The sequence below is a fragment of the Paramisgurnus dabryanus genome, chromosome 11, assembly GCF_030506205.2.
Source record: "Paramisgurnus dabryanus chromosome 11, PD_genome_1.1, whole genome shotgun sequence".
Classification (NCBI taxonomy): Eukaryota; Metazoa; Chordata; class Actinopteri; order Cypriniformes; family Cobitidae; genus Paramisgurnus; species Paramisgurnus dabryanus.
Genome location: NC_133347.1, coordinates 23771258 through 23793551, shown reverse-complemented (window position 1 = coordinate 23793551; position 22294 = coordinate 23771258). Strand labels below are relative to the sequence as shown.

The 22294-nt window shown below is 36.4% G+C and overlaps 1 protein-coding gene across 2 annotated transcripts; it reads right to left on the bottom strand.

Annotated features, from left to right (window-relative positions):
* Positions 1 to 1770: 1770 nt before the first annotated feature.
* On the bottom strand, positions 1771 to 22254 carry mapkapk2b (MAPK activated protein kinase 2b). Of its 2 annotated transcripts, XM_065247504.2 has the most exons (11): positions 21766 to 22254; positions 21454 to 21647; positions 7808 to 7947; positions 7510 to 7574; positions 7338 to 7417; positions 3979 to 4105; positions 3793 to 3868; positions 3585 to 3709; positions 3415 to 3500; positions 3253 to 3333; positions 1771 to 2978 (listed from the first exon to the last, which is right to left on the bottom strand). In XM_065247504.2, exons 3-11 carry the CDS (start codon positions 7945 to 7947, stop codon positions 2835 to 2837), a joined length of 924 nt encoding a protein of 307 aa, XP_065103576.1. In that variant the 5' UTR covers positions 21454 to 21647; positions 21766 to 22254; the 3' UTR covers positions 1771 to 2834. The 2 variants fall into 2 exon arrangements, with proteins under 2 accessions (XP_065103576.1, XP_065103575.1); XM_065247503.2 differs by having other exon boundaries at positions 21454 to 22254.
* Positions 22255 to 22294: the final 40 nt, after the last annotated feature.

Here is a 22294-nt window from a genome sequence, read left to right as displayed (position 1 = left end):
TATAAAGGCATAGACACGTATCAAGTTCATTTAATCCTAACATGAGTTTTCATTTATACACTATCATTACAATGTAATCATCATTATTTGTACATGGCATTTTGTTCTAGTGAGATCAGAGATCAGGTTATTATGTAAATTCTCTCAGGTCTGGGCAAGTATGCAATGTGTGTTTTTTCTTTTGTCTTTGTTCAAAAAACAGAGAGTTTAAATGAGAGAATTTTGCCTGAGGGATGTTAACGGACTTGAAGATTGAATAATTCAACTCTTAGTACTTCAACAGCTTCACTTTTGGAAATGTTTCAAAAACTAATCTTTATTTTATCTGTCCTTGTTTGAGCATGCATGATTTCCTTTGATTAATGCATTTTGAATTGATGGATGGATAAATCATTTTTTAAAATCTCATTATAGGACAAATTCAGAATCATCCATCGATCCTCAAAAAATTCTGTGATTGTTAATAATTATTTGATAACCATGCCATCTATTATAAAGTTTGAAAGCATACTTGTCATTAAAAAGAGAGAAGCCATTAAAAAATGTGTTGCTGTGACCCTGTCTGTAAAATCCAGGCTAAAGTCTCATAATCCAATGATGAGATTATGAGCATCAAAGTTTGTTTTCACATTAATTTCAATCTTTGAAATATATAATAAAAATATCAAGGTTATATTTTTACAGAATGTTCTTTACATAATGTAGGAAAAAAATAACTGGCTTTTTACAGACTGAGTTACATTTAAAGAAAGACAAAGATAAACACTTTTTAGTCAAGTACATACATCTCTGAACAGTGAACCTTTTCATTTTAATCTATTGGGTTTTATGATAATTTAAAATAAAACATACCTGTGTTTGTAGTCTCTGCAATTTTTGTTTGTCTCTGCAATACTGAAAAAGATTGAGAGAGGGTAAATAAAAAAATAAAAAACATGCGTAAATAAAAAAAGACATGAATACATGTCATAGCACACAGACTTCATGTTTCTTAAATGCATTACACATACATTAAAACATACATTTTGATGGAAATCCCAATAGTAAAACACATGCAAGAAAATACAAGAACCATACCTTGAAGTTCTCTTAAATGATCTCATTCATTTATCGATCCACGCCAATAAACCAGTACAGTTGCACAGCTGCCTTCGATGTATAGCCTACTGTATACAGTGAACCTTTGTGTAATTCCACACTAACATGTTTTCCTGCGTTCTGTGCCTTGAGGCGGTGTGAATATAGGTACCATGTGTGAGAAGGGAAACATCTGCAGTTTAACAGGTCTGCCTCATGGATTCTTTCAGGACCGGACCCCTGCATTATCACTATCTAAAACAGCCAGTGGAGTCACTGGGGGGGGGTTAAGTAGGACAATTTTTAGGGCCCATGCACTGTTGGGGCCCCTAAAGATAATTTTTATTAATAGGAACATGGGTGTGAAAGAGGGCCCAACCTCATATTCTTTAATAGGCCCCAAAATTGCTAAGAAAAGTTAATTCCTCATCATTAATAAAACAAAGGTGTAATAAAGTCAATATTTTAAGAAAGGAAACAAATCTGGATATTAAAAGTATTTAGTACATAATTTAACTAGAAAAAGTCAAATCAATACAATTAAACGTCTCACTATAGTAACCCATTATTGCTGAATGAAAGGTGTTGTTCTTACTGTTGTACAAATCGCATTCAAGTAATAACATTTTTGGAAATTCTTTGTAAAAGACCATGTTGTTTTTAATGACATTATGATGGCAGATAAATGGAGAAAACAGTCATATGGAAGCAATTATTCTTTCCTTCAGATCATTCATGAGGGAAAGTGCAACCATCAGCTTTTTCTTTGGGTTATTGCTGATTACATCACTAATGTACTTTTAATGGTGAATTTATTGTGATGTAATGTTTGAGGCATTGGTGGATCAGTTAGCTGTCAATCACAACACACTGCAGTGAGCTTCCATACACAGCACACCATACAAACATATCAACCAACAATGCTTAAAGGGCCCTTATTATGCAAAATCCACTTTTTACAAGGTGTTTGGAGATAAATTTGTGAAAAAATCCACCCAGTTCTCCTTTATTAATCCACATTAAATCAAAGCAGTCTCATTGGACATGCTGTTTTGACTCTCTTGTTAATATGATGTCACACTGATGAAGCCCCACCCACAGCAAATGACTGACTCGTTAATTTTACCTAAAAGCTTTTTGTTAGCAGGTTGCAGCACTAATGTGGATAAAGTTACTATTGTCTCAGACTGTACTCACAGAAATCAGATCTATTTTAACTGAAAGCAGTAGCTTATTTGCATTTAAAGGTACAGGCATAAAAAGGCGCTTTTTACTTCCGCCCAAATAGGGAAATTCTATACGTGCTGTAACAAATGATCTGTGGGGTATTTTGAGCTGAAACTTCACAGACACATTATAAGCACACCTTAGACTTAAATTAGATCTTGTAAAATGGGCATAATATTGGCCCTTTAAAAGAAATGTAATTCCTGAGCAACATTTCAAGAAATAAATATAATCGACTAAAAACATGGCCAGTCATTAAGTGCTCAGTTTATTCAATTCATTAAATAGATTAGACTAAATATGCATTTAAAAATCCTGAAAGACTTTAATGTTTCCTGAGGTAACATCTCTTCACTCTTTACAGAGGATTTCGACACAGTGCTGTATAACTAACTTTGGTGCAGACCTTAAATGATAAACAGCAAACAATAACAGACAAACAGGTTAAATATTCTCGCATATTAAAACAAAAACGGTGATCTTAAAGATTTTTTAAAATGGCATTTAATGGTCAGTCATGTATATGTTTGTCACTGTTCTTCTGCTTCGTTTGTTGTCATTGTCATTCTCTTTCTTCTCTTTAACAGAAGAGGATTGGATGAGTCTTTGATCGCTTTGATCTTAATTTGTTCATAGTCCACCCTTATAGTTGCCAATGCATTAGTCATCTCCTCCTGTGGATACACATAACAGACTTACCAAAAAGGCTTACAGAAATGTACGACATGAGTTCAGATAATCACACTACCTTAATTAATGTTTTTCCCAAAAAAATGTCACCCAATCGAGAAATCTGGAAAATAACCTTAAAATCTTTAATATTGTCTGAGTAAGGTCATGTCAAAGACTGAAATCAAACTTTGATGCTCCTTATCTCATCATTAGATGATGAGACTTTAGCCTGGATTTCACAGAAAGGGTCACATTTTTGCAGAATAATAAAATTACCTTGACCTTGTCCCAAACATGACTCTCTTCTTTAAGAACTTGGGTTGTGTGTAGAGGTGTCTGAGGGACATTCATTGAATTCTGTACATTTACAAAGAGATAAAAGCAGATTACATAGACATCAAAAATTAGATAACAGTTACATGAAATTCAAATGCTCACATTGATCCAAGAATGATTCATAAACTCTCTGATGGTCATTCTCTCTGTGGGATCAGTTTTCAATAACTGGCGAATGAGCTGCTTTGCTGTAAATAGTGAAGGTCATTTCAACTGTACGCAATGATGCTTGTGATGTTAAAAAAATGTTTATAAACTATCTTAAAAATTACCTTCCTCAGACACTGCCGACCATTCAGGCCCAGAAAATTTATACTGGCCGTTCCGAATCCGATTCCTCATTCCTGGGGAGATCGGCAAGCCGTGGTTTGAGTAGAAAGGCGGATATCCACACAATCTAACAAGAGGATAAGCAAACAATTGTTGTTTGTGATAAAACACATTAGAGACCCGTGTCATATGATTAGCATTAAAACTCACAGCAGATACATGATGACTCCTAATGACCACATATCACATGACTTATCATATTTCTCTGGACCAAGCACCTCTGGGGCTTGAAATAGAAAAAGGTATGTTTAACACAATTGCGTCATTATACTTAAAATCTGATGACTGTATTGCATTTTATTGTAGTTGTGGCACAACACTGACTTGTCTGCTTACCCACGTAGTAAGGTGTGTAGCATGGGGTGGTCAAGCATTTGTTAGTTGTGGTTTCTTTAGCAAATCCAAAGTCTGTAAGCTTGAGCTGGGCATCTGGCGTCTTTGATGTATACAGCAAATTCTCTGGCTGTCAGTTAGGGAAGAAAGAATCCAGTCTGACCATTTAAGACTACAATTAATGTAATATGGGTGAAAATTTAGCTTCGTGACATGGAATGCATTGCAAAAAAATTCCAATTCAGTAGTTCTGCCTCACTGCATCTTTATATTACAACATCCAGTAGTGAATCTGTGTATTTAAAGATTAATTGTGTTTTTTTTAATTAGTTGTAAAATGCCAATTAAATTATTAAATTGTTAACACTTAAAAAATGGCTGGGTTATTTTTGACCCACAATGGGTAAATACTGGACAGAACACATGCTGGGTTAAAATGGACCCAACTGCTGGGTTATTATACCCCATTGTTGCATAACAACAACCCAACATTGGGTCATTTTTAACCCAGCATGTGTTCTGTCCAGTATTAACCCATTGTGGGTCAAAAATAACCCAGCCATTTTTAGATTGAAGTCGAATTTAGATCAAAGAAAACTAACATCATTACGTTTTTAAATAGAGAAACATTACAGGTTCAAGCAATTATAAAACAAACAATTACAAAGTCTGATGTAGGGTTGCATGATATTAAAGAAAATGTGCTATGTGATAACTTGCTAAAATAAATGATATACAATATGATTTTGGAAAATAAAATAAATTAAAATATTAAAACTTAATTATTCTAAAAATCATTATTGCAAACCATTGTGATATGCATATTATCTTGGTATGCAAATTTGCGATATTTTTATCATTTCAATGGATTTTGCAGCCATGGTATTATGTCTTAAATAGAGATGTACATATATATCGGTCAATAATCTGTATCGGTCGATAAAAACAATTTCTCACACTATCGGCCAATAGTTTAAAACAACCAATCGTAATGGCCGATTTATCCTGTCAATCAAAAGAGAACAGGAAAATGCAATGAATTTGAGCTCTGTGTATAGAAAATGTAAAGAAACATCACTAGTTTAAGGTTCAATATTAATGGTCATTATATGAATGAATAACATTCAGAAAAATGTAATCATCAGAATTTAGTTAAAACAAGTAAATATAACTACTAAACCATCAGTATTGGCACTGGTATAGGCTATCGTTGTCGGTGGAAAAATTTAATATTGGTGTTAATATCTCTAGTGTCAACTAGGGATGCACCGATAGGATTTTTTTTGGGCCGATACCGATTTAAACAGACAACTTCTGGCCCATACCGATGCCGATACCGATATTAAACACTTCTATACAATACTATACAGTTGGTCTATAAGCTAGTTTATTTCTGCATCAAATTATTTTTACTGAACATGGATTGGATCTAATTAACATTCAACTGACCAACATAATAAGAGAGGCTGAAATTAAGCTAAAACAAATATAAAAAGACAGCATGACAACCTTCAAAGGTGGTTTTTGCTATTCAGCATTTATTTTATTAACAACATTAACTCATTTTTTAACATATAATGGATTTCTTTATGCAGTTAATTAATAAAGAATCGGTATCGGCCTTTCTCATGCTATTGCCGATATGCCGATGGTTTCAAATTCATCAAAAATCGGCCGATACATTGGTGCATCACTGGTGTCAACTATTCGTGAACCTCAGCTAAGTTTCAAAGATCTCCTCTTACTGTCCTTTAGTTTAATGTGTGCTGTGGTATAAATTTAGGGAGACGGTTCCATAATTTTTTTCAAATTCACTCCTGGTTTTATAATAATATTTTTTTAATAAGCATATAATGCGGTCTGCTGATAAATAACATTTGCTGTACAGCAGAGGCGATTCTAGGGTTAGAGCTTTAGGGGTGCTGAGCACCCAATGAGCTCCGCTACCACCACCCGCTCTTTTTTCCTACAGAAACCAATAATATGCCTATTGTAAAATAGCTATCATTATAACATTGGTTCAACTAACTCCAAAATAAAGATTTTTTTGGAGACCTTTCAGGCATGAAAATGGGTCAGGGGTGAAAAAGATGAGAAGAGAGCATGCTCCCCCTTAGAATTTTTTTTAAATAACATATTTTAAAGCATCAATCTGATGAGTTTTCAGATGCATTTTTTTTGCAAACCTTTTTATTTCTAATTAATGATGAGCTAGCACATTTTTGCTATTAATGCCATATTAAAGTCTCAGGACAAAAGGTGGGCTACACCAGCAGTGTGGGTATGGTTTTATGTGTATCGTTTTAAGCCTTTGTCAAAATGACAAATCTCCTAATTTATAACTTTTATGCCTACAACATATGGTAGGTTTATTAATAGTTTGTTAATTTGTTTGCAGCTTTTCTTTTAACAGTCCTTTAATTGAACCATTACATTACCTTTACTATATGTCTAAAACAAAACACTTGTGACTCCTGCACTAAGGGTTAAAAACGTTATCCCCTTCATATTAGTCTATATGTGACAAACTAAAAAAATATTTATTGTCTAGTTTGATAGTCAGACAGTTAGTGATTTCACACATAACTTACCGGTAGCCTACTGGTGGTATACAGTGATATGTAGTTTGTTTTCACTCTGTTCCAAACGCCATGTTTTCATGACGACTGACCAGAAAAGACGCACGTGATGTCATGTTTACATGACTCCCGATTGTTAAAATAAGTCTAAAATTAACGATAAATCATATAATAAACTTTAACAACGGAGACACACGTATGACGCACTGCATGCGTCTTGCGGAAGAACATTGTAACCGGCGCTACTTCTCTCCGTTTAAGTCTATGGACGAGTCACCCAGGTTCTGTACTACTCCGCAGCGCGCGGGTACCCGCCGGACTAAAATAATCCGAAAATAAACACTTATTATACATGTACCATGGTGATTCATTATAAGACAAAAACGCGGCTTGAAAGATTGATTCGTGATGTACTCGCTCATTATAAACATAACGTAAACATTTTGTAAGATTTGAACAAAAAAGTTGCATCACAACACTTTTAACTGATTCTCTCTCTGCGTGTGTTTCGCGCTCGGGCTAAGCGACGGTACAGAGAAGTAGAAGAAGAGGATGACACCATTTGCTAAGCGGGGAGGTTTTCATTGTCTACCTTATTATTCATTTTAAACCACAAACTACGGAGTATGTTTTGGACATTATTTAACCTGGTCAAAGACGAACGAACATTTTAGAATAATATAATTTCTTGTCCCAAGTTTTAGGGGTGCTGAGCTTCTTTTTAGGGGTGCTGAAGCACCCCTAAAAAAGGGCTAGCCTCGCCCATGCTGTACAGTAGCTTACCTTGAGGTCTCTGTGTGCAATGTTAATACCATGCAGAAACTCAACAGCTTCTCCAATATTTCTCATTATTTCAGATGCTTCTACATATGGAAAAGAGTAAAAAATGAGAAATAAGAAATTCAAACTTAAACTTAATAAATTACATGTGAGTGTGTGTGCTTTGGTACTGTACCTCTTTCAGTAAAACCTTCATCACCATGTTCCTGTATTCGACGAAAGAGTTCTCCTCCCTCCAAACTGTTAAAATAAGAAAACAGTGACCATGTTGCCATAAATGCTTTTCAAAAATGCGTACAGGCCATGTAAAACTGTACAGGCCTTTGACAGATTGATTTGCATTATTTATTAACAGTTTGTATATATAGCTGTATAGGGAAACAGTGGAAACTCGCCTTTATTTTACTATAGATACATAAACTGAACTATCTGTGTAAAAAAGGTGGTTTTGAGAGGTCAGATTAAAGCCCTACCATTCCATGATGAGAAGTAAACACTTTTTCCCTTGGTAGAAGTTGTCAAAGACATCTGCAATTTGTACAATACGTGGACAGGCTGATGCTCTGCAGTGAAGCTCTACTTCTTGTCTGGCTTTAGAGGTCTCCTGCAGCATCTGAGAGCAGGGGAACCAAAGACTGATCAAATAAAACACTTTCAGCCGATATAAATGAATCAATGTAATGTAACTGTGCATTAGCTAAAGACTAAAGCACCAGTTCTGTTTTATAGAGAGTATGTGAGGCAAAAAACGGCTCATAAACATGGTCAGAAAAGCACTTACGCTCTGATGCTGTGGTTTTTATTTTTAGTATTTTATAACTACTAAACCCATGGTTAAAGTCTAATACAATTTAGTGTGCTACTAAAAACCAGTTTAATATAACTCTGTGTTACATATTCAGTAGTCAACAAAGCTGACCACCACCCTATCAAGTTAGCACTTTGGCACATCTATTAACCTGGTATCAATAATTATATACAGGTGCTGCATATTATGTGCATTTTTTTCAAAATTTGCCTCTTGTTTGTTACAGTTTTATAGATACCTTCTCTTTTTGTACTGTAAATCCTCTCTCTGTGATTTCCAAGATTTTAGTGCACTACTGTAAATTCCAGTAAAAACATGTTTTGGCAAGTAAAGGCGATTTTGGTTTTGATCCTGGATCCTGAAAGGTTTTGTGAACTCATTTCAATGGCATTAACTGGGTAGATAATGACAGAGACAGAAATTAAGGGAAAATCCCTAAAAACTTCTCCTACAGCAGACAGGAAAAATCCAGGCTTAAAGTACAGAATTAAGCACTACTTTTATTTTTGAAAGCTGCATTAGATTTGCTTTTTGTAAAACATTATACAAATAAATTTGAACTGAAGTTTTTCAATTGATCTTCCACAAAGTATGTTTAGTCCATTGCGGCACTAGACAGCCATGCTTGCAACACCTCTGGGCAGCTATTTCAGTCATAACTAAAGACTAAAGTCCTGTCTACTTGAATGGGAAAAGACAGATATCTCTAAAATCACGTGTTAAAATCACAATTAAACTACATATTTCTGACCAACAATTAAACCTGACATCAACTGAAACATGACATTTGTTTTATCCTAATCTCAAATTGCACTAAAAACCCTTTACTTTGAGGTTGTTTCAGGTTGAATCATCAGTGTTAATCGATTGATAATTGATTCTTTTAACTGGAAGGCAGGACTTCTGTCACCAGAACGGCCATATTAAATGTGTTGCACTGTCCCCTATTCATAGTAATAGAAGTGATCAATCTTGTTATTCACTCTCTTTGGCTAACAAAGCATCATAGATTTTTTGCAGAAATTGAAACAACTGTAAGTAATAATTCTGAGGTAATCTGGGTAAACTTCCAGAAATGCCAGAGAGTCTTGAGAAAGAGGGTACCGTCACTTTAAAGTTTAAACTCTGCTGAATCAAACAGCTAAAACAAGACAAAGCTGGTTTAAGTTGGTGTAGAATACTGCTTTTAGAGGAGATTTGACAAAAGACCAGTTGAACCACCAACTAAAACCAGCTTTACCAGGCTAGAAGCTTGGCTAAGCTGTTGGCTGGTCTTAGCTGGTTAAGAAAACCAAAACCCCAGCTTGCTACATAAGCTAAACCAGTTAAAACCAGAATGGGAGACCAGCTAAAAGCATGCAACCAGGTTAGACTGATTTTAGGTCTTTTTTCAGCAGAGTGCCCCTCGGGGTCAGTGTATTCTGACTTATAAACACTGTTAAAGAGTTGGATTCCTCATGCCAAACATAGTCAAAGTGTCAAAAATGCACTTGGACGTAAAAAGTATTTCTGTGCCGAATGCACTTCGCCAGGATTTGAATTTTTTTTTTCGAACATGAGAGATTCATACTTAAAGCAACACTAAAGACTTATTGCTCTTTGCTCCCCCTACAGGTTAGAAGCGTAATTGTTCATTAGCACTGTCGTAAATACTGCAGCATAGCTGGCTCTGATTGGATTGTAGGTCTGCCGTAAAGCAAGTTTTTTGTAGTTTTCACTCGAACTACAGGACCACTACCCGACGGTTGGAAACTTCTTTAGTGCGGTTTTGGCCGATAGAGGGCTGCAAAGCGAATGTGACAGTGCCATTCACCCTGTTTTGAGTGGATGAACCACTGAAACTTTTTTGGAAACGTTATTTTAAGGTAAAAAAAACTCTTTGGTGTTGCTTTAACAATCTTGCTTTATTTCTTTTATGAGCAATTTTAGTACAGTGCAGAGGCGCGGGAAGATATTTTCGGTAGGGGGTGCTGGGGTGCAGATGCGGCGGGGGGAGGGGGGTATAGAGTAACAGAATTCTAAAGTTGTTCACAAGCTTTTTATTCTGCAGACCACTCTACCTATGTTTTCTTTTAAAAACTCACTCGCACCTCCCATCCATAATGTACAGCTGAGCTGACGGTGCATACAAATGATATAGCCTATTCTACATAGTAGAGTTTAGATTCTCTGCCAGGGTCGTTATTTTCTGCTACTATCCTATGGCCGTGCCGGACCATTGATTAAGCATATTTTTTTATCATTACTTTATTAGCCTCATTGGGTATTATATATAGACTATGTTTATGCCAAAGTAACAAATGTGTCCAAAACGTTACACAAATTACAAAATGATTTGTAAAAGTTACAAAATGCAACGCAAGTCATGTGCGGAGTCTCCTCTGGCACCCATCACGCATGGGTCTGCTTTTCTGTATGGTGTGGGTTGGGTGTAGCTTAAGTGCAACATGGAGTTTGAAGATGTAAAGCAAAAGAGAAAAACAGGAGAATTAACTTTAAGCAAGTTTGAAGGAAAGTCGGAGGAATGGAACCAGTTATACATTCTCACTCGTGCCAGTACTCCGCCTTTGTTTTCCTTTGCTTATAAGTTTTTAATATTTATAAATTTTAACATGGAAACTTAATTGATATCACTCGAGTTAAGGCAATTAGTGGACCTTTCAATTCACGGGTTTCATTTAATTCTATTTTTTAAACGTAAATGTAATATTTTTGTTTCAGTTTGCCATGCCTCCTTCACAGCGGTGTAAAAATAAGATATTTTTCGACTTTAAAATAAAAACATCATATCCTAAATTGTTGGAATATATTCCATATGTATTAATTTGGATTTATAGATGTTTAACATTAAAATCAATGCATGTGTAAGGGGGTGAAAATTATATGTGCCCCCATCCATCCGTTTGGCCCAATGGCGAAGTCCAAACCGTATGGGAAGGATTGATAGCGCGTTCGGTCTTTTCCGGAGCTTTGCAGATGACGTTTTGGCGTTACGTAATTTAGGTATATTTATCTCTAATCTGACTCCAAAGACAAAGATTTAGTTTATATTATATTACAAATTTGATTGATTATTACTTTTAAAGCTTACAGAATTTAGATGGATGTTTGTTTATTTATTCAGATAAAGCTCTGGTATTACACTCGTTCATTCGGTTCTCACAGTCGCACATGATCCTAGTACGGGCCTCATAATTAATATACTAGTCAACGGTCGTAAGCGAATCAGTGTTGGTCGCTGCCAGAGGTTGGACTATACGCTTAAGCGGCCGCTTTCTGCGTGCTCAACTTTAAACATACTTTATTTAGTCCCCTTAGAGGTGACACTTAATTATTACAATTATTATTTCTAATCAAGATTAATGAATAGAATAACATTGAAATAAACAGAGGTTGAGGCTGACCCTATTTAGAGTAATCAGAAATGTTACTCTAAACGGAAACACAGCCTCCACGCTTCTAAGTACACTTAAACTAACGCCAATTGCTAGTCGTATCTCTCAAATCCTCAGCTGATGTATTATTCACTATCTAACTGGGATTGGGCCGATCCTAGCCTGATTTCAGTCCTTACGGTAACTACGGATACAACGATATTACTTGCAGTGTCAACATTTACCGAACAACACAGAATAAAATCAAATATAACAATTTATTAACCAGGTAGGTAAAACATAATTCAGAAGCCAATTTACATTCCAATTCGAATACGAAAATCAAACGAAAACCCATTGCATACCTGGTAATGAGATGAAGATCTGGTTACAGATTCCTCAAAGTAAAATAACAATACATGATGCTGTGCAAGGACAGCATCATGGGGGTGCATTTCTCGATATTGAAAGTCCCGCCTAAATCTTCTACCCATCTCCTTAAATAGCCAGAGAATAAAGCATATAGGAATTTGGTACTGATTGGTTGTTCTAGAACTAAGGGCTGTCCTTAATTTGTATACAGTGGGTGATTGGTTTATGCTTAGAATGGGAGGTGTCTATCAACATTGAATGAAGTTTCACATATACTTTAACATTGAATTCTGTTGTTATATGAGTGAGACCATCGTAACCACTTGCAATGAGACATTTCAATAGAGAACAAATAAGATACAGATTTTAGATTCTTTGTGCATGTAGCATTTCATATACAGTTTGCTTTTAGAGAAAAGAATACAAATGTATGACACCCTAAAGGTGTGTCTTTGAAACCCAAATGTGTCTCAGTGGGAAGTCCACTGTGAATCGTGGAGAGAGGCTTTTCCCGCGCACTCACTTTGCCCCCATGCAGTGTCCTTTGGGGAGGTGCTATCTTATTTAGGAAATTGTCTTACACATGGAATTTATATTCATTTTGTAATACCGAACACTCTTTCATTTAATTTATTTATTTAAAAGGGACAATACATATTAAGAAAACATAATAGCTTTTCAGCCATATGAATATGCCAGAATTAGCCCCCAGGCTATTTTACATCTGTAGTCCCTTGCCAGGTCACCAACAGTGCTTAATGACAAACAAAACATTTAACTATGAATTAACATAAGTCAGACATCACAATAATGAACAAAATCAACACAAACTCCTGTTTACACTAAACAACACGAAATACCACAGTTAACAAAACATAGCCTCTAACATCATAGACAGACTCATGACATAGAATACATATCTAGACATACACATGGATTGAATTGTTATTCTACATAAATAAATATATTCCTCTATTCCCTCAGTGTTCACAAATTTGATGTGTATTTAGCCATAGTTTCAGATGGTTCTTAAAACTGATATAGTTCGGACATTCTCTAACATCAACAGGTAGCGTGTTCCAGATCTCTGACCCTTTGATTGATAATGCATATTGTCCAAATGTTGTGCGTCTATACGGCACAATACAATCTCCTCTCATAGCAGCCCTGGTTACATTTGTTCCTCTACCCATGTTTTTCAATTTAATATATTCACTTAGTGGGGGTGGAGCAAGTCCATTTAAGATCTTATAGGTAGCACAGGCATATTTAAACTTTGGAAAATTTGCAAAACTTAAAAGATTGTGTTTCTGCAAAATTAAGCAGTGATGATATGACAATGGTTTTCTGTCTAAAATTTTAATGGCTCGTTTGAATAAAGACTCCATTGGTTTAAGCGTTGTGGCATTTGTAAGTGACCAGTTGGTAAAGCCGTATTCCATATGGGACAAGATCATAGCATGGAGAAACATTCTGGCTGTTTTATATGACAAAGATCTTAAATGCGCATGTTCCTTATTGTACATCGAGGCTTTACAATTTAGTTTCTTTCATGTCGTTTTAATAATTTAATTCAATCTTTTTTACTTTAAATGTTCTGTTACATTTACATGTGCGTTAAACACCGCGAAACAATTTGGCTATATTTTTAAATAGTTTTTGAAAAGATTACCTTTTTCTGATATGCATGAAAAGGAGTCATTTGGACAAATAACGCTAGTCCTCGGGACTTTTTGGCTGTGTGATTGAAAAAAATCAAAAATTATCTTCTGAGACATTGCGAAGCTGATAGATAGGCAACAGATAGCCTAGTAATTCGTTCTATGTGGCTGTGAGTGTGCGTGCTTGTGTGTTATGCTTATACGTTTACGCAGCTTATCAGCTGAATCGCAATCACATCTGATTGGCTAATACACACTGAAATAAATTAAATTATTTTAAAATTACTAAATTAATAATTCTCTCTTCATCACACAGCCCAAACATGACATACAAAATGTCTTGGAACAGTAACAAACAACAATCAGAAATATTTATAAGCTATCATTTTATGGTCACTGCAGTTTTAAATCTTTGCCACCAGGGGGTGCTGCAGCACCTGCAGCACACCCACTTCCCGTGCCCATGGTACAGTGGAAGTCCTTATATGGGCACTTAAAGCAGAATTACACCAAGCAAGAGCTAAGATGATATCAACGTAACCAAAAAAGTGTGTTTTTAACTTGTTCAGATTCCCAAAGAACCCAGCCTTTTGAAACAATGTTTATAGTTTGTTTATCCAGGGTAGCAGCTGAGTTGTGCATGTGTGTTTGTTTAAAGCAACACTATGAAGTTTCCATGTAAAAATGACTTACAGCTCCCCATGTGGTTGAAAAGCGCAACAGTGCCTGGTATCAGACACTCTTCTGCAGGCAGGGGGAGGGGTGGGGCTGTGTTTCCTACCCTCCACCGCCACTTTCAGAGTGTGCTTGTAGCAGCTAGGAGGCTGCTCAGGTTGCAGCAACAGTACAATTTGTCCAGTTAAAAGTTGTTCTATCACTGAAATAATTTTGGAGACATTATTTAAAGGTAAAAAAACTACATAGTGTTGGTTTAAAGTGCAGCTATTTCATTGCTAAATACAATGTTATTTTGTGTATTTAATGTGTTCACATGGTTTATTGTTAAAAAACAAATTTTTTCAACATACCGTACATTTTTGTAGCTCCAGATTTCCCTCTCTTCCTAAAGTGCACTGATTTTGTACAAAACTCACAAATAAAAAAAACGCTTTGTCCCTGATTGGCCATGCAGCTAATCTGTACGTTGTGATTGGCCTGAATACCTCTGACGTCAGAGGAATTATGATAATGGCTGTTTCTCAATTCTAAGAACGCAACGGACTTGCGTTCTCGTGAAGATTGGTCTTGCCAGGCGACCTTGGAAGAACGAACTCAGAAGGTCGCGACAACACAGAACGCACAGCTGTGAGAATTGAGATGTGTGCGATCTTCCTGTTGGTCACGTGACCTCCCCAGATTTCAGCGCGTAAGTTTGCACTCGATGCATCCTCGATATCAAGAACTCATCCGGGTATTTTCATGCGTCCTCTGTACTTGGGTTCTTGAGAATTGGAATTGAACCTTGATTGTTAATGATGACGTAGAGCGAGGACACAAGGACGCAAGATTGGTGAAGAACGCAATGCATATTGAGAAACAGCCAATGTCATTCTTGTCTACATCACCAATCCCAGGAAGTAAACTGTTGCCTACAATTTGTGTGTTTGTTGTAGTCCAAGAAAAGAGATTTACGTTGGAGGAGATAACTCACGTCGTCGTTTACCTTGGGGTTTGTATCTTTTGCATATCATTAACATGTACTAATACACACTTACACACCAAAGGAAATGTAAAATCCTGAACCGGACGAAAAAGGCTCTTTACTGTTGGATTTGGTTGAAATGGGACAGTTCCAACCTGGTCATGAGTTGCAGGCCTTAAGTAAAATTGCATTAAATGTCTGCCTTTTGTTGGCAATCGGCACGTAAGTGCATGTAATAAACAACATGAACATGTAGTGAATCATAAGTTAAAGGAATATTCCATTTTCTTAAAAGAAAAATCCAGATAATTTACTCACCACCATGTCATCCAAAATGTTGATGTCTTTCTTTGATCAGTCGAGAAGAAATTATGTTTTTTGAGGAAAACATTGCAGGATTTTTCTCATTTTAATGGACTTTAAAGGACACCACCACTTAACACTTAACTCAACACTTAACAGTTTTTTCAACGGAGTTTCAAAGGACTCTAAACGATCCCAAACGAGGCATAAGGGTCTTATCTAGCAAAACGATTGTCATTTTTGACAATAAAAATAACAAATATCCTTTTAACTTTTAAAGCACAACTTCTCGTTTAGATCAGGTCGTCATGAGCTAGCGTGACCCGACGCAATACATCATCACGTCAAGAGGTCACAGAGGACGAACGCGAAACTCCGCCCCAGTGTTTACAAATGTGGTGAAAGAGGACCGTTCCTACGTTGTTGTATGTCAACTGATACTAATCAATTTTGTGTCAGTTTATTGTTTAAAATGGTCCGCAAATGTGCGTTTTATATATGTAACACGTGACCTCCCTACGTCACTACGCATTTACGTTAGGTCGCGCTGGACCGGACCTAAACGAAAAGTTGTGCTTTAAAAGTGTATATTTGTTATTTTTCTTGTCAAAAATGACAATCGTTTTGCTAGATAAGACCCTTATGCCTCGTTTGGGATCGTTTAGAGTCCTTTGAAACTCCGTTGAAAAAAACTGTTAAGTGTTTAATTAAGTGTTAATTGTTGGTGTCTATTAAAGTCCATTAAAATGAGAAAAATCCTGCAATGTTTTCCTCAAAAAACATAATTTCATCTCGACTGAACAAAGAAAGACATCAACATTTTGGATGACATTGTGGTGAGTAAATTATCTGGATTTTTCTTTTAAGAAAATGGAATATTCCTTTAATAGTGGGATCATATTTTGTGTGTGTTGCTTGCTCATGCTCCGCCTGCGGTACGCCACTTGGTGCTCAGGTTTATTTGGTATAGCTAGTCTTTTGAAAAATCAGATAAAACTAAAGATCTTGTGGATATATGAAGGATGAAACACTACTCTACTAGTCTGGTACTCAATATTACAGTTTTTCTGAATTGCTAAAACACTAAATCCCAATCTCTGAACCAAATTCATAGTGGCCTAAACCCATTTGTCAAATCATGCACTCTTTTTGCAAAATTCTAAACACAAACTTCTCACTAAAACACACATTTCGCACTGCAATGCACTTGTTTTATAAATGCTAAACACAGGCCTGCAAAAGTTAAACACAACCACAACACCGTTATCATCGAGTAAACACAACAACTCAAAATTTTACACACTTTTATCTAATGGTATTTTTTACAAATTGTGTGGATTGGAAACAGTCTGAGAGGAAGATGAAGAGTATGAGGAAGAAAAGGACACCAGAGACGATGCAATTGGCAAAATTTGCAGTTGGATTGCTGACTTTTTACAAAATACAAGTGCTGCTTACAGTAATATTGAAAACTTACTATTACTTGCAGTACTTACAGTAAAGTATTCACTATATTCACTGAACTAAACTTGTGATTACAGTAATAGAGATTTTTTATCAGTATTTGTCAAGTGTGTTGTTATGTACAAATTTTCTGTAAGAAGATGTCCTGGATGTTGTGTTTTTCATTTTTTAAGGTAGTGTCTAATGGATGCTTGCAGTGTTTTATATTATAGACTTATGTGTGTATGATTTGAAAGCTTAGTTTGATTTTGAGTACAAGTGAAATGGTTTTGAAGGAATTGTTTGATTTTGCTAGAAGAGTCAGGGGCTCTGTGAATTTTGTTTAAAATTGGGATTTGTGTTTAAGGTTTTGAGAAAATGAGTGATGGTTTCAAAAAATGTGTTTTAGCAATTCAGAAAAACTGTAACATGACAGTGTGTGTTATGTGAGCTTTAATCGTAAGCCAAAAGAAAAACAATAATAGATTTGTGTGTTTTTAAAGAGAGAAAGTGTGTGTGTGTTTGTGTGTGTGCGTGTGTGTGTGTGTGTTTGAGAGAGAGAGAGAGAGAGAGAGAGAGAGAGAGAGACCTTTAAAATTCCTATTTATTTTACATTAAATTTTCCAAAACACTTGTTCAAACAACATAATAATAACTAGATATTAAAGTTTGAAGACAAACTTTATGTTGGCTTGAAAAAGCGTAGCTTGAACGTTTAAAACGGTTTGACAGAAGTTTAGTTTAGTAGGCTATCTGGCTGTTAGAATGTTTAAGTATGAAGGTAGCATGATTAGCATGAAGTTAGCCTGATGTTAGCATGATTAACATGAAGCTAACATGATGTTAGCATGATTAGCATGAAGCTAGCATGATGCTAGCATGATTAACATGATGCTAGCATGATTAGCATGAAGCTAGCATGATGCTAGCATGATTAGCATGAAGCTAGCATGAAGCTAGCATGATGCTAGCATGATTAGCATGAAGCTAGCATGATGTTAGCATGATTAGCATGAAGCTAGCATGATGCTAGCATGATTAGCATGATACTAGCATGATGTTAGCATGATGTTAGCATGAAGCTAGCATGATGGTAGCATGATTAGCATGAAGCTAGCATGATGCTAGCATGATTAGCATGATGCTAGCATGATTAGCATGATGCTAGCATGATTAGCATGAAGCTAGCATGATGCTAGCATGATTAGCATGAAGCTAGCATGATGTTAGCATGAAGCTAGCATGATGTTAGCATGATTAGCATGAAGCTAGCATGATGTTAGCATGATTAGCATGAAGCTAGCATGATGCTAGCATGATTAGCATGAAGCTAGCATGATGCTAGCATGATTAGCATGAAGCTAGCATGATGCTAGCATGATTAGCATGAAGCTAACATGGTGCTAGCATGATTGGCATGAAGCTAGCATGGTGCTAGCATGATTAGCATGAAGCTAGCATGATGCTAGCATGATTAGCATGAAGCTAGCATGATGCTAGCATGATTAGCATGAAGCTAGCATGAAGCTAGCATGATGCTAGCATGATTAGCATGAAGCTAGCATGATGTTAGCATGATTAGCATGAAGCTAGCATGATGCTAGCATGATTAGCATGATGTTATCATGAAGCTAGCATGATGCTAACATGATCAGCATGAAGCTAGCATGATGCTAACATGATCAGCATAAAGCTAGCATGATGCTAACATGATTAGCATGAAGCTAGCATGATGCTAGCATGATTAGCATGAAGCTAGCATGATGCTAGCATGATTAGCATGAAGCTAGCATGATGTTAGCATGATTAGCATGAAGCTAGCATGATGTTAGCATGATTAGCATGAAGCTAGCATGATGTTAGCATGATTAGCATGAAGCTAACATGATGCTAGCATGATTAGCATGAAGCTAGCATGGTGCTAGCATGATTAGCATGAAGCTAGTATGATGCTACCATGATTCGCATGAAGCTAACATGATGTTAGCATGATAAGCATGAAGCTAGCATGATGCTAACATGATTAGCACGAAGCTAGCATGATTAGCATGAAGCTAGCATGATTAGCATCAAGCTAGCATGAAGTTAGCATGATTAGCACGAAGCTAGCATGATGCTAGCATGATTAGCACAAAGCTAGCATGAAGCTAGCATGATTAGCATGAAGCTAGCAGGATTAGCATGAAGCTAGCACGATTAGCATGAAGCTAGCATGATGCTAACATGATTAGCATGAAGCTAGCATGATGCTAACATGATTAGCATGAAGCTAGCATAAGATTAGCATGATTAGCATGAAGCTAGTATGATGCTAGCATGATTCGCATGAAGCTAACATGATGTTAGCATGATAAGCAAGAAGCTAGCATGATGCTAATATGATTAGCATGAAGCTAGCATGATTAGCATGAAGCTAGCATGATTAGCATGAAGTTAGCAGGATTAGCATGAAGCTAGCATGATTAGCATGAAGCTAGCATGATGCTAGCATGATTAGCATGAAGCTAGCATGATGCTAGCATGATTAGCATGAAGCTAGCATGATGCTAGCATGATTAGCACGAAGCAAGCATGATACTAGCATGATTAACACGAAGCTAGCATGATTCTAGCATGATTAGCATGAAGCTAGCATGATGTTAGCATGAAGCTAGCATGATGTTAGCATGATTAGCATGAAGCTAGCATGAGGCTAGCATAATTAGCATGAAGTAAGCATAGGTTAGCATGATTAACATGAAGCTAACATGATTTAACGTGAAGTTAACATGATTATCCTGATGCTAGCATGATTAGCATGATGCTAGCATGATTAGCATGAAGCTAGCACTATTTAGTGTGCAGCTAACAAGATTTAACATGAAGTTAGCATGATTTAGCATGAAGTTAGCAAGATTTATCATGAAATTAGCATAAAGCTAGCATGAAACTAGCATGAAGCTAGTATGACATAGCATGGAGCTAGCATGACGCTAACATGACCCAAAGACCCAACCCCCATGTCTCTATGATGTTCAGATCCAGAGATATAAGGCTTTGTTTATTATGTTGCTAGGGTGTTCATATTTGGTTGCTAGGGGCGTGGCTTAATACCTCAATAAGAATCCTAAGAGACTGATTGGATGCCTGAGTAAAATGAGCCCACCCCTATGTCTCTATGACACTCTGGTGCAAAGATATGCATCTGGGCTTTTTACAATGGTAGTCTATGGGAGATGTTGCTAGGGTACCCAAAATTGTTGCTAGGGGCGTGGCTTAATAGCTCTGTGGTGATCCTAAGAGACTGATTGGTTGCCTGAGTAAAATGAGCCCAACCCCATGTCTCTGCGACACTCTAAAGTGAAGATATTCCATCTGGGACGTTTTTATTCCCTTTTATGGGCATGTTTCCTGCCCCATTATAAGTCAATGGGAAATTTTGGGGGCCTCTTACACCCCAGGGGTACAGCTTACACCCCATTGTGAGGTATGTTCTTACACAGCCTGTCAGCCTCCTTAAATATGATAAGCCACAAGTTTCTACAAGTTTCTCACTCACAGCTATGACCCGTCAAAGTTTGTCTCAATGTTAAGTCAATGGAAATTTTGGGGTGTTCGAGCCCCCCGTTTAGGAATTTGGAAGGTCCCATCAGTTAGAAAAGATATAGCACACTAAGTCAGACCAGTCTGAAGGTCTGTGGAAAATTTGGTGCATGTAGCTTGAAAGCCCTAGGACGAGTTAGTGTTTATAATTTGGGGTAGAATAATAAGATATAAGTTTAATAGCAATAACAATATATTGGCTTTTTCAAAGCCAACATAATAATAATAATAATAATATAAATAAAAAAAAATATATATATATATACACATATACACATGAAAACAGCAAACCATCTTTTTTTATAACAAACCAAAACTTATCTGATAACCATTACTTTCATTGGGCATACACAACACACCTTCTGTTCCCCAAATAAAAAAAAATTTATCTGTGTCATTTACCATTTCATAATAAGCATACTCCAGCATCGAACGTCCCTTTATAACACCTTTTAACATCTGCACTGGATCTACTCCACTTAAATTCACTTAAACTCCACTTAAAAAATCAGATAAAACTAAAGATCTTGTGGATATATGAAGGATGTAACACTACTCTACTAGTCTGGTACTCAATATTAACATGACAGTGTGTGTTATGTGAGCTTTAATCCTAAGCCAAAAGAAAAACAATAATAGATTTGTGTGTTTTTAAAGAGAGAAAGTGTGTGTGTGTGTGTGTGTGTGTGTGTGTGTGTGTGTGTGTGTGTGTGTGTGTGTGTGTGTGTGTGTGTGTGTGTGTGTGTGTGTGTGTGTGTGTGTGTGTGTGTGTGTGTGTGTGTGTGTGTGTGTGTGAGAGAGAGAGAGAGAGAGAGAGAGAGAGAGAGAGAGAGAGAGAGAGAGAGAGAGAGAGAGAGAGTTGTATTGAACGTTGAATAACATATCAAGCTAGCAAAGGTATTTATTATAAATAAATAAACAATAAACAGCCTACCTTTAAGGCATATTTCTCGCCACTTCTCTTCTGTAAAATCGCCCAGACTTTGCCGTTAATGCCCAACCCGAGCAGTTGTCCAGTGAGCTTATACTCTTCTGTTATGACAGTCTTCTTTATCTTTACTGTGTCTTTAAGCGCAGACTCTTCAATCTCTTTCTTCTCATCAGAAATCGCTGAATCATTTTTATATTCTGTATCATTTAACATAACGGTGGTGTTTAATCTCTTCCCGTGCAACAGAAAAGACCTAAGAGCAGCTTAGCGGAATTTAAAAGGATCCAATTAACAGGGATGGGTTGAATTACTTACAGACTTTTGCGTTGCTCTGAAGGTTGAAGGCAGAATGAAATTTGTCTGTTAATAGCCTGCACAAACATATATTTACCCATAAGCTGGTTTCGGTCTATAACTGATAAAGTAACATGACACCACGAGCTTTAGCGCAACTCTTCAGGGGAAAAGCACCTGACCACACAATAAATAAATTAATAATTTAACGCGATAATAGTTTCCAGTCAAGTAGTGTGTAAGAAATAAGTTAGTGTATTAAAACGAAAATAATTTTAGTATTAAGTCTAAAACGTAAGTAAAAATACATAGGCTATTATTTTTTCTACAGCTCATAATAACGATTTTATTAACAACCTCACAAACAGTCAAATTGGCTCGAAATATAAAACAACCTTATGAGCCTGTAATCTTATCAATTGTTACTGTCTGACGGAAATACATGGACTTTAAACTTTAATTTAATACGTAAATTGTATCAAACAAATGGCTGGCTGGCTGTTTTGAAGTTGCTAGTGTGGCGGTCTCTTCGACAGGCGCCGATGGTTTC

Excerpts from the sequence above, each read along its gene's own strand:
- mapkapk2b (XM_065247503.2), bottom strand. The coding sequence starts at position 21,663 with ATGTTAAATGATACAGAATATAAAAATGATTCAGCGATTTCTGATGAG. Across the intron at positions 7,948-21,453 it reads GCGAGAAATATGCCTTAAAG|ATGCTGCAGGAGACCTCTAA; the intron begins GTAGGCTGTTTA and ends CCCTGCTCTCAG. Across the intron at positions 4,106-7,337 it reads TTGCACACAGAGACCTCAAG|CCAGAGAATTTGCTGTATAC; the intron begins GTAAGCTACTGT and ends CCTAACTGACAG.